The following is an 18,101-nucleotide window of genomic DNA, read 5'->3' as shown; positions in this document are numbered from 1 at the left end:
TCTACTGTTTCCCTGTTATTCAACTTATACTTTATTTAATTGCTGGACCATCGACACCAATAAGAGTTTTGCAGAAACTTACCGTATTCTAAAAAGTACTTCTACTATCGTATTCATCATTCAAAGTCGTTAAGATAGGACCTGCAGATTTTATTTAACTGCAATGTTTCATTTATAAATTTATATCTTACTTTCATAATTCGCAATTGCCAAGTGATAGAAACCTTTGACCATTCGATTCATGAGTCTATTCTTACCGCATACTGTAGATTCAGCAGTATTTGGGTTGTAATGTGGCGAGTACGTATCTCAGCCCCTAGACAATGAAACCAGCCAAAACTTTTAATATTGCAAGTCTGAGTCGGAGGGTGCATAGTTATTATGAAAGCCCTCAGCACTAATATAATTGGGCGAGTTTAATACTGTTCTCCAAGGTTCCTTAACCCAAATCACATGGTTACATAATGCTAGCAGTAGTTGTACGTCAAATTGTTAAGAAATTTGTAATAATGGATATAATAGTTTGTCCCTTTTACGTAACAGTTAAATATGAACTGTGATGTATTATTTAGTCATAGAGCGTATGAATACATTACATTTAGACTGTGACATGTCACTGGCCGCACACAGTGAGCATGTCCACATCGTAGGAAACTAACGACGCCTGTTGACTTCATATGAACTTGTTTGTAGTAGATGCATTTAGTGCAGTTGCAGCTGTTGAATGTATCACGCATGTATTAAAGTCACTCAATACCTCCTGTATGACTATGTATTGTGTGGACGTTCCCAAGCATGTTGGTGAAATTTTGCTTTCTGTGCAGAGATCTTTAAATCAATAAATGCTAATTGTATTCTGAAGAACTGTGTACGTTACTTCATGCTAATGTTATTTTTATTACATGTTTCTTAATACTGTAGTATTCTGTAAGTCTGGTTTGATAACGAATGGTTTCGTCAGAAACCAGTGACCAGTATAAATTACATGCAACTGTGACGCAAATTTAAGTAAAGAATTGTAAAATGTAGGGTGTTCAGCGTTGCTCGACAACCAATACCGTGGAGGCGACCACCGATATCCACATATTGTGTGGGTCGTTCCTATCTAGTTATGAAGGTATTTGTAGGGCCGGTCCTATTAACACAGATTGTAAGTTTTTTTATTTATTTATTTTTTTTTGTCATCAGTCTACTGACTGGTCTGATGCGGCCCGCCACGAATTCCTTTCCTGTGCTAACCTACATATTACTTTCCTCTCCGATTCTGCGTAGAACCTCCTCATTCCTTACCTTATCAGTCCACCTAATTTTCAACATTCGTCTATAGCACCACATCTCAAATGCTTCGATTCTCTTCTGTTCCGGTTTTCCCACAGTCCATGTTTCACTAGCATACAATGCTGTACTCCAGACGTACATCCTCAGAAATTTCTTCCTCAAATTAAGGTCGGTATTTGATATTAGTAGACTTCTCTTGGCCAGAAATGCCTTTTTTGCCATAGCGAGTCTGCTTTTGATGTCCTCCTTGCTCCGTCCGTCATTGGTTATTTTACTGCCTAGCTAGCAGAATTCCTTAACTTCATTGACTTCGTGACCATCAATCCTGATGTTAAGTTTCTCGCTATTCTCATTTCTACTACTTCTCATTACCTTCGTCTTTCTCCGATTTACTCTCAAACCATACTGTGTACTCATTAGACTGTTCATTCCGTTCAGCAGATCATTTAATTCTTCTTCACTTTCACTCAGGATAGCAATGTCATCGGCGAATCGTATCATTGATATCCTTTCACCTTGTATTTTAATTCCACTCCTGAACCTTTCTTTATTTCCATCATTGCTTCCTCGATGTACAGATTGAAGAGTAGGGGCGAAAGGCTACCGCCTTGTCTTACACCCTTCTTAATACGAGCACTTCGTTCTTGATCGTCCACTGTTATTATTCCCTGTTGGTTGTTGTACATATTGTATATGACCCGTCTCTCCCCATAGCTTACCCCTAAGTCATAACATCCTCAAAATCCATGGGGATCTCATAATCATTGCTCAGTTCTGTAAGTTTGTTCGCGATTTGCAATTGCCCCAGTTTGATGTATTCAACTTCTTGAACCAACTTACTATTTTTTTGATCTCGATCCAGTCTTGTCTCGTGCAGGTGTCGGTACAGTCAGTGAATATACCGTAAACCACGAAGAGAAAGTTGATGAACCTGTATCGTTTTATCATGTCTGTGTCCTCTCTTGTCTAGTGGATTAGAGCTTTGTACCAATTTGGGGATCTTTCTGACGTTATCTTTCTGATGTTCACGAACAGTCAGCGAGCATATTCCCACGATCCTTTAATATAGACTACAGTTACTCGAAATGTTTGAAGACGGTAACATCTTGTCCATTCCCCCTTATGTAGGTGTTGAATCAGCTACGTTGTTGCGGCAGGATATCGATGTTCAACGGCACAATGTTTCGGGAAAAGACCATGTTGGAAGCATTAGGTGCGCTGATGGAACGGAGATAAGGCCACACACTCGTAACATATTGTTATTGTTCTTTGTGTAGCAGTAATTGTGACAGGAGGACACAAGAACTAATTGGAATTATCTCTCCGATAACATACTATTAGCATCGTAGAAAGTTGTTTCCTTCATTTTCCAGATGATTCAACGGATGAATGACACTATTACCATGTTTACCAACCCAGACGACCCGTCCAGAACAGATCCCAAGCTTTACAGCATCGACGTGATGAATGGTTCTCCTGGTTTAGAGAACTGGGGATACGGTGAAAAGTACGTAGAGACAGCTAATGGCACCATCGTTCCAGAACTGCTGAAATGTAATTCTGCTCGAGGCACATACGAAGGAGTAATTTTACCAAGGTACTTGCTAAATATACTTAATACTATACCTTAGTAACCCTCCCCACGAGCTGCTGTAGTAATACAAGGTTATTATGAGTGGCTGAAGCGATGTCACATATTTGATGTAGCTACATTATCTGACGTATTGTTACAATGCTTTGCATATACGCATAAAAATTGTAAAGTTTTTTTTTGTCATATTACGAGTGCTCCATATGTGCCCCCTACTGATTCAACGGATATCAAGTCTGTAATTAACTACGTCCCACGTTGGATGCAGCGTGACCCTGTCAGTTTGTTCTAAATCACTGTTGATGCTGATGAATTTGTGGGTAGAGAAGGTGTAAACAGCGCACCTGTCACATGATCCAAGAATTTGTAATATGCTCATCATGGGCAAGAGCATCAAGAAACAATTTTGTTACTTTTACAATTGTATAACTTTGGAAGATTCAAAAATTTATTTTATGATTTTTATAATTTATTCTTTTATTTTTGAGACTCAAGACTACTCTATCATCTTTCTTTTTCAGAGGCACAGCTGCTGTGTGTTTTAAATACACACATCAAAAAAGTTTTGCATCACCTCGGTTCCGGGAGTTCGGGAACCTGCACAGAAAATTGGAACATAGATCAACATAAAAATCATTTCCGCCCCTTTTACTGCTCATGAAAATCACACACAGCATGTTGTACCTCCATACAGCGAGACTTTCAGAGGTGGTGGTCCGGATTGCTGTACACACCGGTACCTGTGATACCCAGTAGCACGTCCTCCTGCACTGATTCATGCCTGTATTCGTCGTGGCATACTATCCACAACTTCATCAAGGTCCAGAATGTCCCACTCCTCAATGGCGATTCGGCGTAGATCCCTCAGAGTGGTTGATAGGTCACGTCGTCCTTAAAAAGCCTTTGCAACCTGTCCCTGTCATGTTCGATATTGTTCATGTCTGGAGAACATCGTGACTACTCTAGTCGAGCGATGTCGTTATCTTGAAGGAAGACATTCACAAGATGTGCACGATGGGGTCGCGAATTGTCGTCCATGAAGACGAATGTCTCACCAATATGCTGCCGATATGGTTACGCTATCGGTCTGAGGATGGCATTCACGTATCATACAGCCGTTACGGCGCCATCGATGACCACCAGCGGCGTACGTCGGCCCCACATAATGCCACCCTGAAACAGCAGGGAACCTCCATCTTGCTGTACTCGCTCGACTGTGTATCTAAGGTGCTCAGCCAGACCGGGTTACCTCTAAAGACGTCTCAGGCGATTGTCTTGTGTGCCTCCTTCCTGGTGGAATGACTGGAATTGAACGGCTGTCGGATACCCTCCGTCATATAGGCGCTGCTCATGCGTGGTTGTTTACATCTTTTGGGGGGTTTAGTTACATCTCTGAACAGTCAAAGGGACTGTGTCTGTGATGCAATATCCACAGTCAACGTCTGTCTTCAGGAATTCTGGGAACTGGGGTGATGCAAGACTTTTTTTGATGTTTGTAGATAGATTTTTGTGTGAATGACTCACTTATTACCTTTCTTAAAATAGCTAGTATGCTCTGTTTGTATTGGTTCAACACCTCACTGTTTATTTTTTATATTTTTGTGTTGGTATTGTTAGCACTGTATTTACAGTTATTGTACAATTATATATAGGTGTTATGTTTAATTTTGCTAATTTATGTTGTAATTCCTCTACAACGCTTGAGAAGTAAACATCCACATAGTTTGAGAGGTGGTGCGTCCATCACTTATTACTCCATTTTCTGTATGGTACTATGCTTTTGTATGTCTCTCCCTTTTTCGTGTTTCATAAAAATCCCGTTGGTTCGGTATGCAGCAGAAAATATTCGGTAATGGTTTATGTGTATTTTCTTTAAAACAATATGTTTAGTAGAGCATAATTTCAACAAATATGAACAACTGAAGCATTAATTGAAGAACAGCTATGATCTACATTAGAATTAGCTAAATCAGCTGTATTTATGAGGTGGGGACATTGATTTCAAAGCAAATCAGTCAGTTTTAAACAATTCTCAGCTGTTCAGCTTTAGCAATAATTTTCGGCGGCATTCAAAATATGAAGTTCTCTTTCACTAACTGAGAGCCTTAATTGGGCAGTACAGGCAACTAGAGATTATGAAGTTACCAGATATTCTTATAGAATTTTATTTCTTGAGATTTTGCAGACAATGCCCTTTTAAGTAGTGGTTAAAAGGAGAATGATTTCAGAATATATTCAGCAACGATTCTGCTTACCCACCAGGAAACCAGTTTACTGCTGCACATTCAATGAAAAAATTTATTGGTGGCAATGACTGTGATAAATACTATAGATTTTAATGAGAACTACAGGAATGAATACATGATAAATTTCTCAACTGTCAAAATGACCCTAATTATTTAATGCAATCATTCCAAAAAGGACATTTTTTGTTAAACTTTATGTTTTAGAATTTCGGGATATAGACATATTTAAAAGCAAATTATACTAAAAACCCTGCAAGCAGACTCTTTTCACGCTAGTGCAATGTATCAGCCGCATCAAGCACGAAAACATACCTGACCAATGAATGTATGACAAATGACTCAGCAAGGTGTTGGTACAACAACTCAAAACTATGGATATGTTAGATATTGTCTGGAGGTTGACTACCGCAGATGCGACATGTTAGGTTTTTTATGTACATTCTCTTTTCCTGTAGAAGATTTTCCACAAACATTCAAATTTCGCGACGAATTCAAGCTTAGATCATGTAGAAGGTATACATAATTCATGTATCTAAGTATTCATTTTCTTTTGATGATCTTCTGCCTGCTATTAGGAGGTGTTTTCAAATATTATGTAAATATCAATTTCGTTATTCGCTATGGGGAATCCAAGTACAATTTAATAGTGGGCAATATTTCAGAACAAGTCACATGAAGTAAATTAGTAAAAGTGTAGCCAAAGTGAAGTTATGGCAGGCTTGGATTGCAAATTGGAGTGTGCTACTGTTGCTTGTTGCTAGTGTGGCAGAAAGTCACCCAGTTACTTTTACTCTATTACTGATTCATCCTAATTTGCGCAATATTCTATAATGTTGTGATGTTTTAGAAAAAAATTCGAATTTTTGGAATTATCTTAAAAATTCTGCAATTTGAAATAACGATATTTCCGTTTTGTTATATATTAAGATTCCGGCTTAATTGAGTAGCTCTTAAACAATAAAACGAAAAACAGAGAATAACGTTGTAGTGTGAGTGAAACCACTCAACTGAAGAAACAAGCGACTAAAGTAGTTCTATAGGTGTCTGCCGAAAAGACGCAGTATGTGACACACATCAAGGCAGCTCATACATGAATGACAGAAGACGGAAAGAAAATTTAGTGGGTGGACAGATTTAAGTACCTGGGAGAATGAATGGAAACTGCACTGACAGAAACGGGAGCAATGGGAGCATGAATAAACAGAATGTCTCAAGCATAAAAACTAACTATTGACATTTACGACTACAATAAGAAGAATGTTCCAATCAATACAAAATTGAGACAGTGATCCACCCTGAAGCCTTATATGTGGCAGAAACTGTTAACCTAGTAATAACAGGAGGATATTGGGTCCTCTAAGAACAGGAGATGGTCAATTTAGAAGACGAGCGTACCAAGAACTGTATCTCTGACATGATCAGAAAAAACGGAACATTTTCTTCGGACAGATCCTTAGAACAGACCATCGGGGCTTAACACAGCAAATAATATCGTTTATCATGAACGAAAGAACCAAAGTACTCTTGATCGAAGAGTTACAAAGGAATCTACAAGAAATGGTAACACAGGAACGAGAGATACAGGACAGCATAAGTTTTAAATTAAAAATCAGCTTTTCACAGGTTTCTAGGACTGAACCACATCCAGAACAAAATTATCGTGAACATAAGAGTGAAGAAGTTTGCAGGGTATGAAAACGGAAGAATACTGGACAAGGAGAAAGACCAGAAGGAACGAAGCCAACGCTAATTAACGTAGTCGTCAGATGGTCAAAACGAAAAGAAAAAGAAGTACGTACAAGGCAGTACGAAGAAATGAAAGAAGACAATCTAATAGAACTACCAGCTCCTGACTGCATTATTCAATAAAACTGTAAATACATAACCGTTGTTGTACTGAGAATTGTAAAGAAGTCAGTTATTGTCAATTTTCAATGCGTAAAGGGAGTATTTGTAGAATATCTGTTGAAAGTGCGGAGATACAAGTCAGTACGAAGTAATCAAACAGAAGAAAAAAGGGACAGATAACATACAATAAGGATGTGATATTAATTAATGAATAAGAATCAAAGAAACTTCCTGACAGATTAAAACTGTGTGCCCGACCGAGACTCGAACTCGGGACCTTTGCCTTTCGCGGGCAAGTGCTCTACCATCTGAGCTACCGAAGCACGACTCACGCCCGCTCTCACAGCTTTACTTCTGCCAGTATCTCCTCTCCTACCTTCCAAACTTTACAGGAGCTCTCCTGCGAACCTAACGGAACTAGCACTCCTGAAACAAAGGATACTGTGGAGACACACGCTGTGGCTAAGTGCTAGTTCTGCAAGGTTCGCAGGAGAGCTTCTGTAAAGTTTGGAAGGTAGGAGAGGAGATACTGGCAGAAGTAAAGCTGTGAGACCGGGCGTGAATCGTGCTTCGGTAGCTCAGATGATAGAGCACATGCCCGCGAAAGGCAAAGGTCCTGAGTTCGACTCTCGGTCGGGCACACAGTTTTAATCTGCCAGGAAGTTTCATATCAGCGCACACTCCGCTGCAGAGTGAAAATCTCATTCAAGAATCAAAGAGACATAAAAGGTGAAAAAAGTCACATATTGCTCACTTTTAGAAATTTCGCTTTTAAGAAATAAGAAAGGCTTTTCTGGTATCCGCGCACATAGCCAGCTATTTGACGCGGCGAATGGCTCCCGTCGCTCGCTTTCCTTATGGCGCTAAAAGAGATATCATCAGAAGCGACTGGAAACCAAATGTTCCATCAGGATAGCACGGCCTCGTGCAGTCCTCAAATGACAACACCATTTCAGGCGTTATTTGAGCTCTTTAGTTTTCAATGAATGTTCACCAGCGAACGCCATTGTCTTCGTAAAATTTATAGCCGACCCCTTAAACTCCCCCCCCCCCCCCCCCTGAACCATGGATTTTGCCGTTGGTGGGGAGGCTTGCGTGCCTCAGCGATACAGATAGCCGTACCGTAGGTACAAGCACAACGGAGGGGTATCTGTTGAGAGGCCAGACAAACGTGTGGTTCCTGAAGAGGGCAGCAGCCTTTTCAATAGTGGCAAGGGCAACAGTCTGGATGATTGACTGATCTGGCCTTGTAACAATAACCAAAACGGCCTTGCTGTGCTGGTACTGCGAGCGGCTGAAAGCAAGGGGAAACTATGGCCGTAATTTTTCCCGAGGGCATGCAGCTTTACTGTATCATTAAATGATGATGGCGTCCTCTTGGGTAAAATATTCCGGAGGTAAAATAGTCCCCCATTCGGATTTCCGGGCGGGGACTACTCAAGAGGATGTCGTTATCAGATGAAAGAAAACTGGCGTTCTACGGATCGGAGCGTGGAAAGTCAGATCCCTTAATCGGGCAGGTAGGGTAGAAAATTTAAAAAGGGAAATGGATTGGTTAACGTTAGATACAGTGATAACTAGTGAAGTTCGGTGGCAGGAGGAACAAGACTTCTGGTCAGGTGACTACAGGGTTACAAACACAAAATCAAATAGGGGTAATGCAGGAGTAGGTTTGATAATGAATAGGAAAATAGGAATGTGGGTAAGCTACTACAAACAGCATAGTGAACGCATTATTTTGGCCACGATAGATACGAAGCCCACACCTACTACAGTAGTACAAGTTTATATGCCAACTAGCTCTGCAGATGAGGAAGAAATTGAAGAAATGTATGATGAAATAAAAGAAATTATTCAGATAGTGAAGGGAGACGAGATTTTAATAGTCATGGGTGACTGGAATTCGTCTGTAGGAAAAGGGAGAGAAGGAAACGTAGTAGGTGAATTTGTATTGGTGCTAAGAAATGAAAGAGGAAGCCGCCTGGTAGAATTTTGCACGGAGCACAACTTAATCATAGCTAACGCTTGGTTTAAGAAACACGAAAAAAGGTTGAATACATGGAAGAACCCTGGAGATACTAAAAGGTATCAGATAGATGATATAATGGTAAGACAGAGATTTAGGAACCAGGTTTTAAATTGTAAGACATTTCCAGGAGCAAATGTGAACTCTGACCACAATCTGTTGGTTATGAACTGCAGATTAAACAGAAGAAAGTACAAAAAGGTGAGAATTTAAGGAGATGGGACCTGGATAAACTGAAAGAACCAGAGGTTGTACAGAGTTTCAGGGAGAGCATTAGGGAACAATTGACAGGAATGGGGGAAACAAATACAGTAGAAGAAGAATGGGTAGCTTTGACGGATGAAGTAGTGAAGACAGCAGAGGATCAAGTAGGTAAAAAGACGAGGGCTAGTAGATATCCTTGGGTAACAGAAGAAATATTGAATTTAATTGATGAAAGTAGAAAATATAAAAATGCAGTAAATGGAGCAGGCAAAAAGGAATACAAACGTCTCAAAAATGAGGTCGACAGGAAGTGCAAAATGGCTAAACAGGGATGGCTAAAGGGCAAATTTAAGGATGTAGAGGCTTATCTCACTAGGGGCAAGATAGATACTGCCTACAGGAAAATTAGAGACCTTTGGAGATAAGAGAACCACTTGTATGAACATCAAGAGCTCAGATGGAAACCCAGTTCTAAGCAAAGAAGGGAAAGCAGAAAGGTGGAAGGAGAATATAGAGGGTCTATACAAGGGCGATGTACTTGAGGACAATATTATGGAAATGGAAGAGGATGTAGGTGAAGATGAAATGGGAGATACGATACTGCGTGAAGAGTTTGACAGAGCACTGAAAGACCTGAGTCGAAACAAGGCTTCTGGAGTAGACACCATTCCATTGGAACTACTGACGGCCTTCGGAGAGCCAGTCCTGACAAAACTCTACCATCTGGTGAGCAAGATGTATGCAACAGGCGAAATACCCTCAGACTTCAAGAAGAATATAATAATTCCAATCCCTAAGAAAGCAGGTGTTGACAGATGTGAAAATTACCGAACAATCAGTTTAATAAGTCACAGCTGCAAAATACTAACACGAATTCTTTACAGACGAATGGAAAAACTAGTAGAAGCCGACCTCGGGGAAGATCAGTTTTGATTCCGTAGAAATACTGGAACACGTGAGGCAATACTGACCTTACGACTTATCTTAGAAGGAAGATTAAGGAAAGGAAAACCTACGTTTCTAGCATTTGTAGACTGAGAGAAAGCTTTTGACAATGTTGACTCGAATACTCTCTTTCAAATTCTAAAGGTGGCAGGGGTAAAATACAGGGAGCGGAAGGCCTATTTACAATTTGTACAGAAACCAGATGGCAGTTATAAGAGTCGAGGGGCATGAAAGGGAAGCAGTGGTTGGGAAGGGAGTAAGACAGGGTTGTAGCCTCTCCCCGATGTTATTCAATCTGTATATTGAGCAAGCAGTAAAGGAAACAAAAGAAAAATTCGTAGTAGGTATTAAAATCCATGGAGGCGAAATAAAAACTTTGAGGTTCGTCGATGACATTGTAATTCTGTCAGAGACAGCAAATGACTTGGAAGAGCAGTTGAATGGAATGGACAGTGTCTTGAAATGAGGATATAAGATGAACATCAACAAAAGCAAAACGCGGATAATGGAATGTAGTCGAAATAAGTCGTGTGATGCTGAGGGAATTAGATTAGGAAATGAGACACTTAAAGTAGTAATGATTTGCTATTTGGGGAGCAAAATAACTGATGATGGTCGAAGTAGAGAGGATATAAAATGTAGACTGGCAATGGCAAGGAAAGCGTTTCTGAAGAAGAGAAATTTGTTAACATCGAGTATAGATTTAAGTGTTAGGAAGTCATTTCTGAAAGTAGTTGTATGGAGTGTAGCCATGTATGGAAGTGAAACATGGACGATAAATAGTTTGGACAAGAAGAATCCTGCAGATTAGGTGGATAGATCACATAACTAATGAGGAAGTATTGAATAGGATTGGGGAGAAGTTTGTGGCACAACTTGACTAGAAGAAGGGATCGGTTGGTAGGACATGTTCTGAGGCATCGATGGATTACCAATTTAGTATTGGAGGGCAGCGTGGAGGGTAAAAATCGTAGAGGGAGGCCAAGAGATGAATACACTAAGCAGATTCAGAAGGATGTAGGTGGGAGTAGGTACTGGGAGATGAAGAAGCTTGCACAAGATAGAGTAGCATGGAGAGCTGCATCAAACCAGTCTCAGGACTGAAGACCATAACAACAACACTTTAAAATTTAAACATACAGGAGTTAGCTAATTAACTGTGAAGGTTATTTCCAGTCTCTTTTTAGTGGAATTTCGTCGTAAGTTGATAAAATATGTGGCAGACGTTTGTGTAAATATATTGAGCTGGAGCGTGTCACACTGCATCGGCGTGTTAAGTTACAATCGTAATCAGACTAGATAAAACATTTGCCAACACCCTGGAGAGAACACACTGGTACCGTGTAATACTACTTCTGGCCTTGAAACTATCGTCAGTAGCAAAGAGTATAGTCCACAAAATACTTCAGGTGTGCCATACGCAGACGAAGCCGCTCACGCGCAGTTGTGAAACGCCCCCGAGAGTTTCTGTGATTTTAGAATCAGGTGAATTACCAGGCCAGCTGATGAGCGATGTTGAGTCCGAGTGTTCGTCAAAGAAGGAACGTATGTGTGCAGTTCTTCAAGCATGAATTATGTCGACTTGGAAGAGGTGAGTGTCTACAGCAAATTCATTTGGTCGCTGACACGTTTCCACTAAATATCGTGTTTCACAAATACGACAACCTAAATGGCCGCGCTATCGCAAAACACCCCCGAGACAGCACAGGGCCACCTCAAGCCTGTACTTCACAGTCCACGCACTCTATATTAAGTGCCTCACTGAGCCATCAAGATTCACAAAACTTTGCATCATTTAAAAAAAGGCAAAATCATGACTAGTCGGACCACACCAGATGCCTTCAGTTCGCTTCCGTCTATTTTCGGTGTTGGTTGGCCCACTGAATACGTGCAGCTTTGTATGAGAAATGGCCTTTCGCAGTGTACCCGACTTCTGATGTCCACTGCATGAAGCTCCCTATGCATGTTGGCTTTGAAACTAAATCAGCATCAAACGAAACTGTAGATTGTGCCTGAAGGCATCTCTTGATGAAATCGAGAAGTACAGTAACAAATCGGGCTACTTCAATCTCATTGTGATTATTTTTACATACGGAAGTGACAGCTCGTTTCTTCGGTTCTGTCACATTTCCACATCGACGCATTTTACTGCACAGAATCCAGCAATCAACTGGTGCAAACTGATATGTGTTACTCCATTTCTGGATGACATGGCTCATGTTTCATTAATTTAAATCGATCAGTCTGAGTTTTATCTCTGCCAGTTAATAAACTAACACTTGTTACGAGTATCTTCTGTGAATCCCAGGATTAAGCTATCTGCTTTTAATCGGTCCTTATCGTCTGGTGGCAAGTTTGTGTGTCACATTTTGTGTGGTTCAGCTGATTCAATGATGAGCCAGAGTAGCTAGTTTTCTTGTTGAGAACCTCTGAGAGTTTCGGCTACCCTTCCAAAAGAGAAAGACAGGGGGTTAAGTTAAAGTGTCTCCTCACGACAGATGAGTGTGGCAACTATGGTAATGTTTGACCCTATTGCCTAAGAGGTGCACTCTGACAGATCTGTATAATGTGACCTGTACAATGTGGGATACAGGCCACTATTCAAAGTATAACGTGCTACGATGAGTAACTGCACTAGTACAGAATCTCGATTTCCACAAATTGTAAAATCGGGTCAAAACACATTTCAAAATATCTTGGTTTTCCGCTGATGTGTCGCCTTTCTGGAACGCTGTGGACGTAACACTCAATTATTTGTGTTCTTTGGGACTGTGATGGAGATGCATTTCTTCAGGAATTCTTCTCTGTCTTTGAACAGTGATGGGCCGACAATATGATGCTGCTTTTCAAAAGGTCGTGTCTAAATAGTTGTAGGAGGGCTCCTGGTTAGTTGAGAGGTAGCACAGAAGAGGAAGTCGGGACACCAGTTTTGAAGAAATTCGGATGTGAGGTCTATCGTGATGGCTGAAGAGAAAGCTTACCTGATGAATGGTAGTGTCACACATAACTATTTAAGAACAATGTGCATGGAAGATAAGAAACTGGTTGACATGGTAGGCGACAAGTTGGTTATTTTGTTAACCTCAGTGTCATTGTCCAGCACTCTGCGAACTCTTTCTCACCGGCAGAGAATTGTACAAACTGGTAGAGAGGGGAGGGAAGTTGTTCTGGTGGAGAAAACGCGATCCATGGATTCTGGAGAGAACGTCTTTGGATTCTGGAGAGAAGACAATATCTGGAGATCTTGAGGGAATCAAAACATAGAGAATGAAAACATAAAGAAAAGTACCAGGAAGTGGACAATTATGCACAGATGGCTGGACTGAAGGTGAATCGAGACAAAACAGAGTTAATGCAGTTCGGAAGAACCCAAGAGCAGCAAGAATTTCTTGGGATGGATAGTATGAGGCTCAAGGGAGTTCACCACTTCAACAGCACGAAGATACACCAAGAGGGAATTATCACAGTGGGACAGAAATAAGAAGGTGTGATGTACATGTATATATTAACCAATAGTACAGTTTCTTTCATAAATATTGGTCTTATTCAAGAGATATAGTTTCACTTTGGCATTGATTGAAAGAGTTTTTGGATGTCCTCCTGGGGGATATCACGTAAAATTCTCTCAAACTGGAGAGAAACATCGTCAAAATTCTGAGTTGGTTGGCAGTTACTTCCCATAATAATCCAAACGTTGTCAATCAGGGAGAGACTCGTCGAACTAGGTGGCCAACGTAGAAACTCTCTTAACATAAGGCTGAACATGTAAGCCCAGTATGGCTCGCGATGAAACTGAAACTGTAGTATCTATATGCCAACTCTAACTCAATTAGCGTTTTTTCCTAAATTCTCAAATTTAAAATCAAGATTTCAGTTTCAAATTTTCACTCATTTAAAAATTTATATATCCGCAAACAAAATATACAGTTAATTAAAAAATAAATTTATTTATTAAATTTTATATTCAAAAAATTAAATTTCAATAGTAAAAATTCTAAAATTCATGGAAATTCAATGTTGTTTGTTGTTGTGGTCTTCAGTCCTGAGACTGGTTTGATGCAGCTCTCCATGCTACTCTATCCTGTGCAATCTTTTTCATCTCCCAGTACCTACTGCAACCTACATCCTTCTGAATCTGTTTAGTGTATTCATCTCTTGGTCTCCCTCTACGATTTTTACCCTCCACGCGGCCTTCCAATACTAAATTGGTGATCCCTTGATGCCTCAGAACATGTCCTACCAACCGATCCCTTCTTCTGGTCAGGTTGTGCCACAAACTTCTCTTCTCCCCAATCCTATTCAATACTTCCTCATTAGTTATGTGATCTACCCATCTAATCTTCACCATTCTTCTGTAGCACCACATTTCGAAAGCTTCTCTTCTCCTCTTGTCCAAAATATTTATCGTCCATGTTTCACTTCCATACATGGCTACACTCCATACAAATACTTCCAGAAATGACTTCCTAACATTTAAATCTATACTCGATGTTAACAAATGTTTCTTCTTCAGTAACGCTTTCCTTGCCATTGCCAGTCTAAATTTTATATCCTCTCTACTTCGACCATCATCAGTTATTTTGCTCCCCAAATAACAAAACTCCTTTACTACTTTGTGTCTCATTTCCTAATCTAATTCCCTCAGCATCACCCGACTTAATTCGACTACATTCCATTATCCTAGTTTGTCTTTTGTTGATGTTCATCTTATATCCTCATTTCAAGACACTGTCCATTCCATTCGACTGCTCATCCAAGTCCTTTGCTGTCTCTGACAGAATTACAATGTCATCGGCGAACCTCAAAGTTTTTATTTCTTTTCCATGGGTTTTAATACCTACTCCGAATTTTTCTTTTGTTTCCTTTACTGCTTGCTCAATATACAGATTGAATAACATCGGGGATAGGCTACAAGCCTGTCTTACTCCCTTCCCAACCGCTGCTTCCCTTTCATGTCCCTCGACTCTTATAACTGCCATCAGGTTTCTGTACAAATTGTACATATCCTTTCCCTCCCTGTATTTTACCCCTGCCACCTTTAGAATTTGAAAGAGAGTATTCCAGTCAACATTGTCAAAAGCTTTCTCTAAGTCTACAAATTCTAGAAACGTAGGTTTGCCTTTCCTTAATCTTTCTTCTAAGATAAGTCGTAAGGTCAGTATTGCCTCACGTGTTCCAGTGTTTCTACGGAATCCAAACTGATATTCCCCAAGGTCGGCTTCTACTAGTTTTTCCATTCGTCTGTAAAGAATTCGTGTTAGTATTTTGCAGCTGTGACTTATTAAACTGATAGTTCGGTAAATTTCACATCTGTCAATACCTGCTTTCTTTGGGATTGGAATTATTATATTCTTCTTGAAGTCTGAGGGTATTTCGCGTGTCTCATACATCTTGCTCACCAGACGGTAGGTAGAGTTTTGTCAGGACTGGCTCTCCCACGGCCGTCAGTAGTTCCAATGGAATATTGTCTACTCCGGGGGCCTTGTTTCGACTTAGGTCTTTCAGTGCTCTGTCAAACTCTTCACGCAGTATCATATCTTCCATTTCATCTTCATCTGCATGCTCTTCCATTTCCATAATATTGTCCTCAAGTACATCGCCCTTGTATAGACCCTCTATATACTCCTTCCACCTTTCTACTTTCCCTTCTTTGCTTAGAACTGGGTTTCCATCTGAGCTCTTGATATTCATACAAGTCGTTCTCTTATCTCCAAAGGTTTCTTTAATTTTCCTGTAGGCAGTATCTATCTTACCCCTAGTGAGATAGGCCTCTACATCCTTACATTTGTCCTCTAGCCATCCCTGCTTAGCCATTTTGCACTTCCTGTCGACCTCATTTTTGAGACGTTTGTATTCCTTTTTGCCTGCTTCACTTACTGCATTTTTATATTTTCTCCTTTCATCAATTAAATTCAGACAGGATAATTTTGAATTAAATTGGATGGATTTACATTTACATCCTTATTTAATTGTTTAATTAATTAAAATATCTAATAGCATCGTAAGCTCTTGGAAAGTTATAAGGTGGATCAAGATTGCATAATTCTTGAGGAAATACTTCAGCTCTTCCATTTTCAACATGAATTTTTGTATTTTAATGTGATCAAAAAAGTAGAGGCATTTAACTGATTATTTTGTCGATTATTTTGGAAGGCAACAAAAATAAAGCAATGCAAATCAGATTCAGCAGAATTATAAGAATTAGTAATATCTAATTAAAAGTTTCCTTTACCATTTAATCCATTTTAATTTCTTGCAGTTCAAAGAAAGAACTTGGAATTTTTGCATTTTTCAGTCTTTCTTTTTCCTGTTCAAGCGAATATTCTGATTCATATTTAACAACAGAAACAATAATTTTAATACTTTTTACAACAATTTTACCTTTTTTTGGAAGTGTACTATTATTGTTATTACCAGTCAGTCGAAGACTAGAAGCTACTTCATATTTTCTTGAATTACATGTACAATTACAGTTAAATCTTCTTCCCAAATTACTACTTTAACATCATTTAACAATCCCCCAAATAATTCTGATGGATAAGGTACCTGACTTTTTGTTTTTAATTTTACCATTGTTGACAATAAGTCCTCCAATAGTTCACTCATTTGATATGAAGTTAATCGAAAAAGTGTTTATGAAGAAATAAATGGGTGTTCTATTCTAGATAAAATAATGTTTCCTTTTTTTATTGTAATAATACTGAACAGTTTTAATGTACAACTATCAATTAGTTTAAAATTCGATTTAATATCATATGATGAAAAACCATTCCATCAGAATTGTAAATTATTAGGATAAAACCAACCACCTCAAGTGTTAATATTAAATTCTGTTTTGCAGTTAGGGAGATCTGAATTATTTTCATCATTAACAGAAAATTAGTTAAATTGACAACTGTCAGTTTTGTTCATGAATTAAAAGGAAAAATTTATTAATTCATTTTTAAACTTCCTGTGACACAAGCACCACTGAAGTCATTCAAATTATCATTTCATCAGTAATAGTAATTATTAAATGTTTAATGGTATCAAAAATTGGAATACTTATAGGACAATTTGTTTCACAGATTACTGGTCCTTGAGATTCAGGACCGTTGAATGAAAAAATATCATTAGTTTCTCTGTGAAAGTGATCATTACATTTAACGAACATTCCATCAGCTTGATTAAAATTAATATTTGTTAATTCAAATGGAATAATTTTAGGAACATTATTAGCAATTGCTATTTCATTAGGTTCAATAATTTGAGTATTAAATACAAAAATTTGACCAATGCAATCTTTTTTATGCATAAATAATTTAACATCACTTTCAATAAAAACTCTATTTGAAATATTATCTTCTTTGAAGTGAACATTGTTTTCTTCGACTGAATAAGTATTTCGAAAATTTTGAAACCATATTGACCAACAGGAATCCCTATCGTTTCTTCATTATGGTATAATTTATTATTTTTTTGTAGTAATATATGGAGTTATGAAGTAAAATAAAAACCATCTAGTGAAACATTTTTATAAGTTTCTTTATTGTTTCTTTATTGGAACAGTTAATCTGTTTTTCAGAACAGATGAATTGTCACTCATCTGAAATAATCTACTCATCTGTATTAAAAATTATGAAACTAAATTAAAGATTGGTAACGAAAAATAAGAATTTGTGAAATAAGAATAAGCCAGAAGAAAGACAATTGCAGAAAGTACTTGCAGCGTATCCAAATACCAGGTGCCACAGATAACTTGGTAAAGGACCTGGCAGCCCTTGACAGTGCAGACACATGGAGGACCTGAGCACAGAAACAGAAGAGATGGGGGCAGTTTGAGAAAAAAGCACGTGGTCTGTTGCCCGAAACAGCTGGATATGTATATATGTATGATAGTAATACCGATTACAGCTGAATGGCAATGAGAATAAGTGTAATTCCTGAGCAGTACAGAACAACACTAAAACGATGATAAGTATTG

At 38.9% G+C, this 18,101-nt stretch overlaps 1 protein-coding gene across 4 annotated transcripts in view; it reads left to right on the top strand.

Annotated features, from left to right (window-relative positions):
* The window catches only part of LOC124711436 (sensory neuron membrane protein 2-like), a 236,065-nt gene that overhangs the window by 204,001 nt on the left and 13,963 nt on the right, over positions 1 to 18,101 (top strand). For all 4 annotated transcript variants that reach the window (XM_047241509.1, XM_047241510.1, XM_047241512.1 and 1 more), the window contains one exon: positions 2,652 to 2,875. In XM_047241509.1, the coding sequence (XP_047097465.1) occupies positions 2,652 to 2,875 (224 nt within the window). The remainder of the gene's footprint in view (positions 1 to 2,651; positions 2,876 to 18,101) is intronic.

Source organism: Schistocerca piceifrons, chromosome 8 (assembly GCF_021461385.2).
Source record: "Schistocerca piceifrons isolate TAMUIC-IGC-003096 chromosome 8, iqSchPice1.1, whole genome shotgun sequence".
Classification (NCBI taxonomy): Eukaryota; Metazoa; Arthropoda; class Insecta; order Orthoptera; family Acrididae; genus Schistocerca; species Schistocerca piceifrons.
This window is presented reverse-complemented; position numbering and strand designations above follow the sequence as displayed.